The sequence below is a fragment of the Xenopus laevis genome, chromosome 2L, assembly GCF_017654675.1.
Source record: "Xenopus laevis strain J_2021 chromosome 2L, Xenopus_laevis_v10.1, whole genome shotgun sequence".
Classification (NCBI taxonomy): domain Eukaryota; kingdom Metazoa; phylum Chordata; class Amphibia; order Anura; family Pipidae; genus Xenopus; species Xenopus laevis.
The window spans coordinates 67,519,380-67,533,507 of record NC_054373.1 but is presented as its reverse complement, the minus strand read 5'-3'; the positions used below and the strand labels follow the sequence as shown (position 1 = coordinate 67,533,507).

General features: G+C 38.8%; 1 protein-coding gene across 2 annotated transcripts; it reads left to right on the top strand.

Moving 5' to 3' along the window:
• The first annotated feature begins 3,792 nt into the window (after positions 1–3,792).
• znhit3.L (zinc finger, HIT-type containing 3 L homeolog) lies at positions 3,793–13,549 on the top strand. 2 transcript variants are annotated; one of them, NM_001097910.1, is made up of 5 exons: positions 3,905–3,992; positions 4,958–4,989; positions 5,584–5,661; positions 11,335–11,397; positions 12,465–13,025. In NM_001097910.1, the coding sequence occupies exons 1-5, from the start codon at positions 3,919–3,921 to the stop codon at positions 12,653–12,655; spliced, it is 438 nt and encodes a 145-aa protein (NP_001091379.1). In that variant the 5' UTR covers positions 3,905–3,918; the 3' UTR covers positions 12,656–13,025. The 2 variants fall into 2 exon arrangements, with proteins under 2 accessions (XP_041436688.1, NP_001091379.1); XM_041580754.1 differs by lacking the exon at positions 5,584–5,661 and having other exon boundaries at positions 3,793–3,992; positions 12,465–13,549.
• The last annotated feature ends 579 nt before the right edge of the window (positions 13,550–14,128 follow it).

Genomic DNA, 14,128 nt, shown 5'->3' with positions numbered 1-14,128 from the left:
CATTAGCTCTTTGGGTTCAGACACCAATCTGTAAAAGACTGCATACTGATGTAGAGCAAAATATATAATATAATAAATAATATAGTATATTGATTTGGTATATCTAAGCTGATCAGACCATTTTGCTGCAATTTGGAGAATAGTTATATATTTATGTTATAAGACTGTGCAGTTCTAAGCTATAGAAAATTTGTTGAAGCTGAATATATAAATTGTCAGTCATGTTTTTCTTTGTCTCATGAGTATAGCACATACAAAGTTCCTTATGCAGTATATAACAAAAATGATTTATGGATGACAAACTTGAACAATTGGTTCTATGAAGAGCATTCTGGAATCCTCTGCTGTCACCTTGTGGTGTAAAGAGAAATTTAATTTGCACTCATTTACAAACATAACAGCAATGTGAAAAACAGAATAGCAGGCATCTGCTAAATATTATTTCATTATATTCATTTTATTTTATCTTTTTAAAAATAATAAATTACATCATTTTAATATGGCAGCACGATAAGAAATAAAGAAACATTGGTTAGCTTCTAAAACTGCATACAAGACATATGCACATTTTCAATAGGTTCTTATAAACTAACAGGACAGGTGTGATTCCAGCAATCAGCCGCACTCTCGTTTGTTACTCTACCATTGTTAAGGGAACAGTAAGACCAAAAAAGTGTTTTAAAGTACAGGTCTGTGACCTGTTATCAAGAATGCTGGAGGCCTGGAGTCTATAAGAGACTGCCTCTTCAGATAACAGTTTCCGGATAATGGATCCCATACCTATAATTAGAATATAATGTAATGTACTGTTGCCCTGCACTGGTTAAACCGATCTGTTTGCCTCAACTACTCTGAAAGTGTTTGCTTTCTTTTTGAAAACTATAATTAAAAACAGTTTGGGAAAACTATAGTAGTGTTTCTGGAGCAAACACACCAGTATTTTACCAGTACACGACAATAGTACATTATATTTGATTAACTTTAAAACACTTCCATGTGTTACTGTTCCTTTAATGACTCTCTACTTACGTGTGTGCAAATCCTTGTGTATACTGGTGGATTTTGACCCCAGTGCCTTTGTGCCACAACATCCAGAGCACCACATCAGGTGGGACAGTGGTCCCAGGCCCAGTGGATTGCAAGTTTAAAGGGGATCTGGGCGTGCTGCACTCCCCAGATTAGGCAGGCTCCCCTTGAGCAGGCACTGAAGCAGTTGAATCTTCTGAAGGGAGCAGTCACCAGAGAATGCCGAAGAAGCTGCCATTGCCAAGGAGAATAAAGAAGACCGCATGCTGATGAAGGAGAAGACAAACTTTAAAGGCTAAAAGTTCCACTGAACACCAGTCTTTTTTTAGGGGGCCCTGACCCCCATTTTTTTTAACCGATGTTCCCTCTAAGCTGTGTGCAAAGAAATTTTGGTATGCACAATTTTGTGTGAAAACACAAACTTTTGTATCCACTCTGACCTGAGACACACCGTGTTTAAAAATGCACACACACACATTTAAAATGTGCGCACAAAATAATTTTTTTGAGCACATATCCAAGAAGGAATTAGAAGGAATGTTGAGGGGGAACCCTGGCCTCCAATGTTTTTTTTTTTTAAAGGAGTAGAAAAGGCATATTTACTTGGGGGTGCAAAAAGTTAGGCACCCCCAAGTGATTGTATATACTTACCTAACACCCAGAGCCAGTGCTCCTATCAGGAGAAAACTGCACCGGTCCAGGGGTTCTTCCAGCGAGCACCACGGAGTGATTGGCTTCCTTCTTCAGGTAGTATATATAATCACTTGGGGGCGCCTAACTTTTGGTAACCCACAAGTAAATAGTGCCTTTCCTTCTCCTTTAACTTGTAGAGAGGGCCAAGGCCACCAATGTTGTTTTTTAACTTGCAGGGGGCCCTGAACAATGATTTCAATAAAAAAAAAAATGTAACTTGTTCAGGGGCCCTGGCCACCAATAATTTTATTTTAAATTATAGGGGGGCTGGCCACAATGTTTTTTCGTTCTTGTGGGAGGGCTAGCCACCAATGGATTTCTTTCAATTTATGTGGGGGCGTGGCCACCAAACAGCAATGGTAATTTTTAACTTGTGTAGGTGGCCCTGGCCTGCAGAGAAGAAAGGTGGGAGACCAGGAACAGTATATACTTTGATTAATCTCAATAAGATGCCATCTCCCTTCCTGGTTTCATTACCAAAGTAAACTGGCCATTACAGTACAACAGGCTCACCTTCTTCAGCTGTAGAAAGGTAAAAGGTAAAAGCCATTGAAAACATAAGACCACGACTAACGGTGTAGGAAAATGCAACCTCTGGGCAAGGTAGTCCTGTGAAACTTGCATAGAGATAAGAAGACGTGGACTATCCACGGTGGAAATGTCAATTCACGATTTAAAAAAATACAGTTGCCATACCTCCCTACTGTCCCGTTTTTAGCGGGACAGTCCCGCTTTTGACAGCTAAACCCGCTGTCCCGCATCTGTACTTAAAAGTCCCGACTTTGACTTTCTCTGCACTGAAGTTACATTCAGAATTTTAGATATATTAACGAAGTTTCTAGCCACCGCGTCATTGGGGAGGCAGAACCTCATGGGTGGTGCTTCAGTGTCTGGGAGGGGTGCCCATATGGGCTCTTCGTTTTAGTCCTAAACTCCTCCCTCCCCCCGTTGAGTTATAGTCAGTCTAGTGCCGGGGGCTCCGCTGCTTCGGTAAAGGAGTGGAAATAGTAAGCCTGCTTTGTGCTGTAATGGAACTGTGCATCTGTGAGTAACGTAACTCCTTCCTGCTTGGGAGTGGGGTGGATTTAGGGAAGGGGATGCCGTGCAATTTAGAGAGAGCTCTCCTGTGTGCGTGAGTTACTGTGACACGTGCGTGAGTTACTGCGTTACTTATCTTTTATATTCACACATAAAACAAATACCATTTGCAAGATTTATTTCCAAGCATCCTCCTAGAAATGCATTGAGGGCCCAAACAGCCCAAATAAAAACAGGTTCTGAAGCACATAATTTGTTTCTGCAATGGCTCAGTGCTCAGCTGTCCTCTTTCTGTGAGTTCTGTGAGCCAGCACATTTATCATGTTATGTCCTTCTTTCTTAATCTCAAATGCATACCTCCCAACTGTCCCTTTTTCAGAGGGTCAGTCCCTCTTTTGACAGTTCAACCTGCAGTCCCTCATTTGTACTAGAAAGTCCCTATTTTCTCTGCACTGAACAGCCAGAAAAAGAAACAAAGTTTCTTACTTAATGACTTTTAACAGAGAGCACAGAACAGCTAACAGGTGCAAATAAGATACTTTGTAACAGTTTTGAGACACAAAAAAAGTTTAGATAAGGATAAATATTTTCAAACTTTCATAACCTGCCAAATTTTGTAAAACGAACATGGTAATTAGGGGGTGTGGCCACAGAAAGGGGTGTGGTAAAAATCGCTGTTCTACGTGTGAAAAATTTTTTGTCCCTCTTTTTACTTCCAAAATGTTGGGAGGTATGCAAATGTTTGGAGGTATGCAGTTCAAATACAGAAAAATTTTGTCCATACCACGCGATACCTGCCAGCTGAATAGTACATATAGGCACTCCAGCAGCCTTGACCAGATCATGCACCATATCGCGCTCCCACATGTAACATTCACACCCACATTTTCCATCTTTGGACTGGTAAGCGCTTTCTTTGGTCTGGCGTGTACCGTTGTGCCATGGGAAGGTAGACGCTATATGGGAACCATACGCCTTCGTGACGTCACACGCTATATGGGAACATACGCCTTCGTGACGTCACACTCGCTCGCCCATATTTTGGTCACATGATTATGACTACGACTTCCTCCAGACTAGACTCTCCATTTGCGTGTCGTTCACACGTGGAGGGTAAGTTCCGGTATCGTGCATTTCTTTGCAGACCGTGGAACAGTAGCAATGCCTCTGCAGCCATGCTGTGTATGTTCTTCTGACACGCCGAAGTACCGATGTCCTGGCTGCCGAGCAAAATAGTAAGTTCCTATTAGTCTGCGTGGTGTTGTATCAGCGTTCGCTTCTGTAGATTTTGTGTTTGAAACATTGTGTATCAATACTATGGAATTGACCAGATATGTAGGTGGGTTTGTGCCCAGCATTGATTGTCATTATTTAAAAATATCTATCTTTTGGACATCTGCAAATAAAGTAATAGTTTTATTTGAAATTAAAGGGATCCCGTCATTGGAAAACAACATGTTTTTTTCAAAACGCATCAGTTAATAGTGCTACTCCAGCAGAATTCTGCACTGAAATCCATTTCTCAAAAGAGCAAACAGATTTTTTTATATTCAATTTTGAAATCTGACATGGGGCTAGACATTTTATCAATTTCCCAGCTGCCCCCAGTCATGTGACTTGTGCCTGCAGTTTAGGAGAGAAATGCTTTCTGGCAGGCTGCTGTTTTTCCTTCTCAATGTAACTGAATGTGTCTCAGTGGGACATGGGTTTTTACTATTGAGTGTTGTTCTTAGATCTACCAGGGAGCTGTTATCTTGTGTTAGGGAGCTGCTATCTCGTTACCTTCCCATTGTTCTATTGTTAGGCTGCTGGGGGGAAAAGGGAGGGGGTTGATATCACTCCAACTTGCAGTACAGCAGTAAAGAGTGATTGAAGTTTATTAGAGCACAAGTCACATGACTTGGGGCAGCTGGGAAATTTACAATATGTCTAGCCCCATGTGAGGTTTCAAAATTGAATACAAAAAAATAAGTTTGCTCTTTTGAGAAATGGATTTCAGTGCAGAATTCTGCTGGAGCCGCACTATTAACTGATTCATTATGACAATTTTTTTTTTCCCATGACCGTTTCCCTTTAAATATTAAATGTCTGTTAAATGTCTCTTAAAATCGTACCAAATATCAAAACTAGTAAAACAAAAATAGTTCCTGATTTCCTGGAAGTATATTGTGGTGTTCATATGTCATTTTTCTTTTTGCAGTTGCTCTGTTTCCTGTTGCAAGAAGCATAAAGGTAAATACATTTTGCCAGTTACTGTCCCATTTCATTGTCCATTGTGTGAAAGTATATATATATATATATATATATATATATATATATATATATATATATATATATATATATATATATATATATATATATATATATATATATAGTTTCTAAACAGCTAATACAATGGGTTATTGCCATCAGATGTATGTGTGGGGCCCCCATGCAGTGGGGATCTGCAACATGCAAAATCTAAATCCTGTATGAATAATAACCTGCTACATGTGTTATTAATGGGGGAGTAGGTTAGTGGAGGTTTGAGGACATTTCGGAATCCTACAGGTCATGTGTATGCGTCTGACCCAACCTGGGCAGTGTCTAATTTTAACTACCCTACTGTAGTTTTGTGCTAATCAAGGTTTAAAAATGTTGGTAAATATTTTAACTTTTATTCTACTTTCAAGTGAATAACTCGTAGCAGAAATACCTTATATTTATCTATTCGTTGCTAACTAATGCACTTATCCCTGTTGCCCAGCATAAAGATAAAATGTGGCAAAAATGTCATTGTAAATTTTCAGTGGAAAAAAATAATAATAAATGTGCTTCTTTCTTTAGAGGAATGCACTCTTTCATCAACTCCAGATACTGTTACCACACATATTGCCAGAGGAGAGAGATTGATGTCTAGAGAAGGTATGTGTATTGTGCAAATCCACTCTGAAAAAGATAGTGCCACTTGTCTTCTAAGTAAGAGACTGGGGCTCATTTATAAGCACTGGACAAATTTGTACATGGGCAGTAACCCATAGCAACAGTGATTACTCTACAAAAGAGTAGTGCTCCAAGTGTAATAATATAAAAAATGTTTATTCAAAGGTTAAAAATGCCCTCACATCAAAGCACATGAATAAAAGACTCCACACCATCCGAAAATTCCTTTTTGGCAGGCCATTTGAGGTATCAGACTTACAAATATTTATGGTATTTACTCAGTTGTCCTCGCTGTCCTTCTAGTTTCTTCTTCTTAGACACAGAGCCCACTCCCATCAATCTCTACACTTGTTCTGGCTTTTCTAGCTTCAGAAAATACATCTCATGTTATTATCCATATTGCCTCTGCCTCACAGAGCTTTCTGTGATGATATTCCTTCACATATGTGCACCCCCCTCTGTACGAGCCAGTGGTGTTGAAAACTTGTAGTCTTTAGACAATGGACAATCAATAGTGCATATAAGCATTTATTGCCACTTTCCTCTTTTTTGCTTAACTGTTAAGATTTTAATAGAAAGGGAACATCTTGTTACCCTTGCATTGCTTTCTTTAGTTTGGCTCTTCCAAGTGAGTGGAGCACAATTTGTAATTAACATCGACAAATACAAGAGGTCACGTGCACTCAACCCATTATCAATATATTAAGGACATTGAAACATTTTGTGCCTTAAAGGGACTGTCATGGAAAAACATGTTTTTTACAAAATGTATCAGTTAATAGTGCTACTACAGCAGAATCATGCATTGAAATCCGTTTTTCAAAACAAGAAATGGATTTTTTTATATCTAATTTTAAAATTTGCTATGGGGCTAGACATTTTGACATTTCCCAGCTGCCCTCAGGTCATGTGACTTGTGCTCTGATAAACTTCAGTCACACTTTACTGCTGCACTGCAAGTTGGAGTGATGTCATTACCCCTCCCTCCTACAAGCTGCTGTAATGTAAATAGAGCCTTGTCTGCTGAGCCTGTCAATTGAACTATAGGCAGGAATCAAGATAAGCTCTCACTGACACCACTTTAGAAGGACTGAAATAAGATAGTCCTGTGATCAAATATTTTATATAGATAGTTTATTATATTTGTTTACACAAAAATGAATGGCAGAAACACAGGAGTACACTCCCAGGACTGATGACAGGGAATAGAAAAAAAGGATAAAATAAGGAGGCCACTTGAAAACCAGGAAAACTTAGGAGGAAGTCTAGGAAGGGTTAAAATAGCTCAGGAGAAAGGAGGCAGTAAGTAGTTAATGTAAAAAGAAGTATTGCAGGCAGGAAAGGAGCAAGGTGTGTGTGAGGTGGATAGCAGAGGGAACTCACAGCTCCTTTACCTCATCTAGTAACCAGTAAAACTAACTAGGAAGGCAGCAAGGAGAGAAAGCTCCCCTCACCAAAGGAATGCAGAGAACAAACTTACAGAACGGCAGGAGCTTTGATAGTGTCTGTTGGAGGAGGGGCTGCTAGTGCAGCTGTAGAGCAGGACGTAGGAAAGTGAAAGTAATTGCTTCCCTGCAAACCATGTGACCTCTCCTCCAAACATCACACGCATGGGCAGAGAGGGGAGGGGGAGTGTACAGCTAGATTCTCATGTCGTAGTGCGACCTGGCTTTTCATTACAGAGTGGCTGCCTCCAAGCACACAGGTAATGCTGTGCCTGCTGTTAGAGCAGCACAGGATGAATGTGTAATGAGCAGAAATGGAAGCCCCCATGACAAAATACAAACTAAAATAACTTATGCTTGGATTTGTGGATTAACATTTTATTTGCCAGACAGTGTTTATGGATGTGTGTTTTTTATAAAAATGCAAAAAAAAAAAAAATGACGACAGATTCCCTTTAAGCTACTAAAAATTCCTTACCCTTTAAACAAAACAGGGATTGTTTGTCCATGTATTGCAATATATTTAAGCTGGCCAACTCTGTCACAGTCAACCCTGGTGTGGCCAGTTCCTACACTCAACTTGCATCTGATTCATTAAGAATTCTATTGCTTTATTATACATTTTATAAAGGGGCTGAGTTTTACCCACAATACTTGCTGCTTTCTAAGTAAAACTCCCAAACTTGCTTGCCCTTTTATTGTCCACCGGTGGGATCACCTGATTTTAGCTGAGAATGGTGATAGCTACAAGATGGAGCTGGCCGCTGCTCCTGTAAAAATTATAACAAACAAGGGAAAGTTAAAAGGTTAAGACCTTTTTAGTAGCTTAAGGCACAAAATATTTCATTGTCCTTAATATATTGTTAATGGGTTGAGTGCAGAGGACCTCTTGTATTTGTCTGTGAATTTTGTTGTCACAACCTCATTGCACCCCTACTTGATGATTTTAAAAATAAGTGGTGAGCACAACTTTCCCTTGTTTGTTACAATTTGTAATTTGCTTAAATTCTCAAACCAACAGATAATATTGTAGAGCATCTAGGGCATATTTCTCTCTGCAATGCTGTAGATTGTCTTGGGGTAAGTTTCCTGCTCACAAAATACAACTGGGTATTCACCAGTGACAATACGGCCACTATCCCACATCAGAGGCATATTGTTGTACCAAAAAAGTCAGCGGTGATTAATACTTTTAATACAAAACATTTTTCAACACCTGACATCCTTTTTCATCAAATGGGTTACATTTTATCATTACAGGTATCTTTTATCCCTTTAAGTCATATTTGCCTGCACATGTTGCAAAGATGGAAAGTTATACCCATGTGTATATAGTCATGTGTGAAACTTACGAACCCTTAAAAATATTCTATGTTTTTATATGAATTTGACCTAAAACAGCATCACATTTTAAACAAGTCCTAAAACCCAGATAAACGAAGCAAAAATTATTATATATGGTCATCTTTATTGGGGAAAAAAATATCCAATAACATCTGCCTGTGGCAAAAGTAAGCGAATGGTGCTCTCTGACTCCATTTGTGCAGCAAAAACTGCAACTAAATGTTTGATAATTGTTGATTAGCCCTTCACATCGATATTGGAATTTTAACCTGTTCATCCATACAGAACAACTGCAGCTCTTGGATGTTGGTGGGTTTCCTCGCATGAACCGCTCACTTTTGGTCTTTCCTTAAAATTTTAATTGGATTAAGGTCAGGACTTTGACTTGGCCATTCCAGAACATTCATGTTATTCTTCTTTTGCCCATATAATTAAATGAACAGATTTTTTGAAAAAAAAAAAAAAAAAATCCCATTCAAGGACATCAGATAAAGGACATTATGTGTGAAACACATTTATTAATATAATAAACTTTAAGTTGTCAGTATTCTCTTTATCATTGGAATAAAGTATGAGTCCGCTAGAATCTGGCTCTACTTGTATTAGCTCGTTAATGTTTTCAATCCAGACTAAGGGCTGGAGTTTTTAGCCATGATACAAAAATCATTTGGTAATGTGTTTTACCATTTATTAGATTTTGTTCAGAAGTCATTCAAAGCCCATGATAACTGTAAATTATATTCAATATATATAATTTTTTACCAGTTCCCCAGGGTCAGTGTTCCCAGCATGCACCATTATGGTTTAACCCAAATATTTCCCAACTGAAACATCCCTGGTCCTAAGGTGTGGGCCCAACATGAGTCAAATATATAGGAGATATCGTGGACCAGGGTAGACTCTTGTCCTTCACAGCCTTCCACATAACATGTTTTTTAGGTATCTGCAATTGAGGCATGCAGTGCACACTCGGTTTGGTGATGCAGAGATAGACACAACACCTAATCAGATTGAGAAAAAGGTCCATCTGCCCAATATAGATAAGCAATTATCACTCTTTTCCAATATACTACTCAAAATAAATAATGATCCCCTGCCGAAACTAAGGGAAAAGTGGTTACTTGACATCCCCACTATGGATACTGAAACATGGCCATAGCTCCTGGAAACCGTATTTTAATCAGCGTCCGAGATAAGATGATACAATTCTGATTTTTACACAGTACATACCTGACCCTACATAAGTTACATCTGATGAACCCTTCCATACCAGACATATGTCATAGATGTGGGTTCACACCCGCTAATTTTTTCCATATGGTATGGCAGTGCCCCCACATACAGTATTATTGGAAAAAAGTAACCGAGGAGACAAGCCAAACTTTAGCCCTTATTATACCACTGAACCCACTAGCTTTGCTCCTCAACCAAATTGGGGACATTGCCCCCTCTATGGTGAAAAACATTTGTTAACTTACCTGTTTATACAGGCTAAAAGGCTGATCGCCATTAAATGGATATCCAGCATGGCACCCACATCTCATCAATGGTTTAACCAACACCTCCCCATATAGAGTTACATTTTACAGAAGAGGATGTCCCAAAAAATTCGACAATTTGGTCCATTTGGGTAGATGAACACCTTCCAACAATGTTGGAATAACTTTTATGTATTTACAGTATATGGAGTGCTTTCCCTTGACTTCCTCCGTTTTCTGATCCCTGACATTATCTACAAGTTTATCTACAGGTCAATAGAAACAACAGCAGGTTGACTTGATTTGACTTATTTCATTTTATTTTCTTTTATCAAGTTGTTAAGGGCACAATCTATTGTGAAGATTAAAAATACTTGTTGGCACAAAACACAACCAAAGCTTAATACAATGTGTAAATTAACAAATTCTGTAAATTTCTTATATACATTTGTAAAATAACTTACTTGCCAATAACTTACTAGAAGCAATCATAACTGCTCTAAAGGGGAATTCAACCCTCCACACATTTTTCTTGCAAACCCCAGGTATGAATTGCCAATGAGGGCCCCAGCTGAACCGCTAACTCAGCATGGCACTTACACGAACCGATTCTGCGTTACAGTGATGTGTTTCTCAAAGCTGCATTACATCTTCACAGCCGCCATTTTTGTTTGTGTACTCCCGTCTCCTCAACAAAACTCACTTTCCGATATGCACTTTCCTAACCGTTCATATCTCACCCCTCTTGTCTCCTTTCTCAGTCCTCCTTCCTAACGCCTCCGTACACAGTTCACGTCTCTCCTTCCTTCCCCCTCAGCCCTCACCTCTCTTACAATATATATCTCTGCCTTCTGCTACTCTACAGAACTTGAGAGGGCATGCTTTGCTGTACCTACATTTCTGAAAGCAAGGCTGATGAATGAGGGAGGAGATGGAGATATATATTGTAGGAGAGTTGAGGGCTGAAGTCTAATTTATGAGGGCTGGGGGGGTATTAAGGAGAGATGTTATCTGAGTACCAAGGGGGAAAGATGGAGAACTGAGAATGAAGACACAAGGGGTGAGATATGAACATAACATGAAGCCAGGATGGAGGTGTTTTATAACAGGCTCTACTACGCATGTCCCTATTGGCATTCAAGGAAGAGAGAGGAGGGGGAGAATGGCTCCGCAGCAGCACAGATTAAAGCAAAGCAGCTCATGTATGCGTGGACACAAGGCTAATGCCAAGATATTTCTGGGTCACATAGGGTTATTTGCCATTGTCTGAAGCTGGCTTTACATGTCAAGGACTAAACCAGTGGGCTTTCAAGAGGGTTGAATTCTCCTTTAAAGCTTTTTTTCGTTTTGAAGTATTTTGGAAAAAAAAAATTTTTTTTGTTTCATAGATGGTTTGATTGATGAAGATAATGAATCTGATAGAGTTCCTCCACACAAGCTGAAGCTTCTGGGTAAGATTTCCTGCATAGATGTACTGCATAGAATCAGGGCAGTTTTTGTTAACATCCTTCTACTAATTATTCAATTGAAATGTAAGCTGTTAATTCAGACAATTCTTTCCTGACTTCAACATAGCTTTGGCTAATGTCACATGAGATGCAGCCTCGCCTCCCCTCTGTCTGCATTTTCTGTGCTCCTGCAGTGGCACACAGTACATTTTGTGTGCAGATACAGAGGATATCTGCAGATGGGTGAGATGTGTTAATATATTTTAAGTAGCCTAGCATGTAGATCTTCCACATTACTACATGTATAGGACCTGTTATCCAGAATGCTCGGGACCTGGGGTTTTCCAGATAACTGATCTTTCCATAAGACCTAAAGTCTATTAGAATATGATGTAAATATTAAATAAACCCAATAGGCTGGTTTTGTTTCCAATAAGGATTAAGTATATGTTAGTGTGGATCATGTACAAGGTACTGTTCAATTATTACAGAGAAAAAGGAAATCATTTTAAAAAATTTGGATTATTTGGATAAAATGGAGTCCAACTTCATAATTCAGAGCGTTCTGGATAACAAATCCCATACCTGTACTATGAGAATACTAAAGAATCTTACCAAACTGGTAAGATTTAAGTAAATATTGCCCTTTTATATCTCTTGCCTTTAACCACCATTTCGTGATGGTCTGTGTGCGGCCTTAGAGATCACCTGACCAGAAATACTGCAGCTCTAAATGTAAAAGGAAAAGTGTGGAAGCAAAAGACATAACTCTGTCTGTTAATTGGCTCATGTGACCTAACATGCATGGTTTGTTTGTGTGCACAGTAAATCCTAGGATCCTAGGAGGCGGCCCTTATTTTTTAAAATGGAAATTTTCTATTTGATTACCTAGTGGCACATACTACTAAAACATTATATTATTATAAAAAATAAACTGTAGTCAAACCTATCCATGTAGGGTAATATTTAATTGCTCATTAAACCATTTACCTGTTAACCATTCAACTGTAGATGGCCAATTTGCAGTAGAATATGAAATAATTAAATTTAAAACAACTTTGTCTTAACAGGGGAATCTGATGAGTTGAAGCATTTGCTTCTAAATCCGCATCTCAGAGAGCTTCTGATTAAGCTGGATCAGGCAGAAGAAAGAGAGGATGCAATGAAGAAATACATGCAAGAACCATTGTTTGTTGAATTTGCTGACAGATGCCTCAGCGTTGTAGAACCTGAAGAGAAAGAAAATAGATTCCCAGACTGAAGACTGCAGAGGACTGTAACTGTATATTGGAAACAAGAATGCATTTGCAGCATTCATTTCTTATTTTTATGTCTTACTCAAGCCAGGTTAAAGGATATAAATACCATCCAATTATATATTTTTTATCTGTGGAAGAAACCAAATATTATAAAAGATTTTATTGTTCAGTATTCCAGAAAGTTTCAGACATTTTCAGACTTTTTTTTGGTGACCTGGTGCATAGAGCTACTGTGTCATAATTGGTATTAACAGTAAAAATATGCTACTGAAAAAATACTTTCAACTTATTTACACCCAAAAGATCACATTTTTTTATACTGTAAAGTTTACAGGGAATTTACCATTATAAAATTTAATGTACCAAAAAAAATCTTTATTTACCAGATTGTATAATTTGTACATGCAAACTGCATTAATGCACTTGGAAGTATGGACCTGCGCACACTGATCATTCCTATCCAACGACTAGCTGGACTGTGATCCATCCCTCTGACTGGTGTCTGTGAAACTCAGGATTGTTAAAGCTCAAAACCGAAAGAAGACTCGCATGCTGAGGCCGAAGGAATAACGGTTCCATACTGAAACTGAGTCCTGAGTAAGAAATATATTCGTCAGTCATGCCAAAGGATTGGGCAGGTTGCAAATATGCTTAGTCTGTGTCCAGCCAGAATAGGTTCAAGGTGAACGTATCGGGCACAGGTAAATATAAATTCATGCTGGAACATGGCTTCATACTGAAAACAAAGCAAATGCTTGGGCAAATGACCAGAAAACCAGAATGATATTTTTTTTAAAGAAAAAAAAAACGAGAAAACATACCCCCACCTCCATCATTTTTAAAAGGTAATGCATTTTTTTTTAAGAACATTAAACATTCACAAACAAACAATTCTATTACAATCTCATGTCATTGTATTAGCTTTACATTGTGTCCCATCTTTGCTCCCTCACTACAGGTTAACTGTACTTAAAAACTATTATCTTACTACTGGATTACTTAAACATTTGCTGTATCGTTCCTAGGTTGAACGCTAGGGCCCGACTCCCACCAGGGACTCCATATCTTATCGAATTTACGGTCGGTACCTCTGGCTTCATGTGTGAGCTTAATCATGGGTCTAGCCTCATTAACTAGTTTTATCCAGGAGTCTCCTGTAGGAGGGGTGGGTCCCGTCCAATGCATAATAATACATTTCTTAGCATAATATAATAAGGCCCAGTAGACACACCTGTGGAAAGTCAAGGGTATTTGCTAGTGCGGCCATTACCTGAGTCCAATAGGTGTTTAATGCTGGGCAGGCCCAGATAATATGTAAGAAGTTTGCCGCTGGTGTTCCACATCTGGGGCAATTGTCATTGTCTCTCTTGCCTATAGCCTTAAGTTTTAATGGGGTTGTAAAGAGTTGATGTACTTTGTACTGAATCAGTTTACCTCTCACTGATATTAAACTACCCCCATAATTGTTTAGTTGG

What these genes read in the sequence shown, in the direction of transcription:
- znhit3.L (NM_001097910.1), top strand. Translation starts at nt 3,919, where the DNA reads ATGCCTCTGCAGCCATGCTGTGTATGTTCTTCTGACACGCCGAAGTAC. An exon ending in CCTGGCTGCCGAGCAAAATA is followed by an intron (nt 3,993 to 4,957) that starts GTAAGTTCCTAT and finishes TTCTTTTTGCAG; the next exon opens with TTGCTCTGTTTCCTGTTGCA. An exon ending in CTGTTGCAAGAAGCATAAAG is followed by an intron (nt 4,990 to 5,583) that starts GTAAATACATTT and finishes TTCTTTCTTTAG; the next exon opens with AGGAATGCACTCTTTCATCA.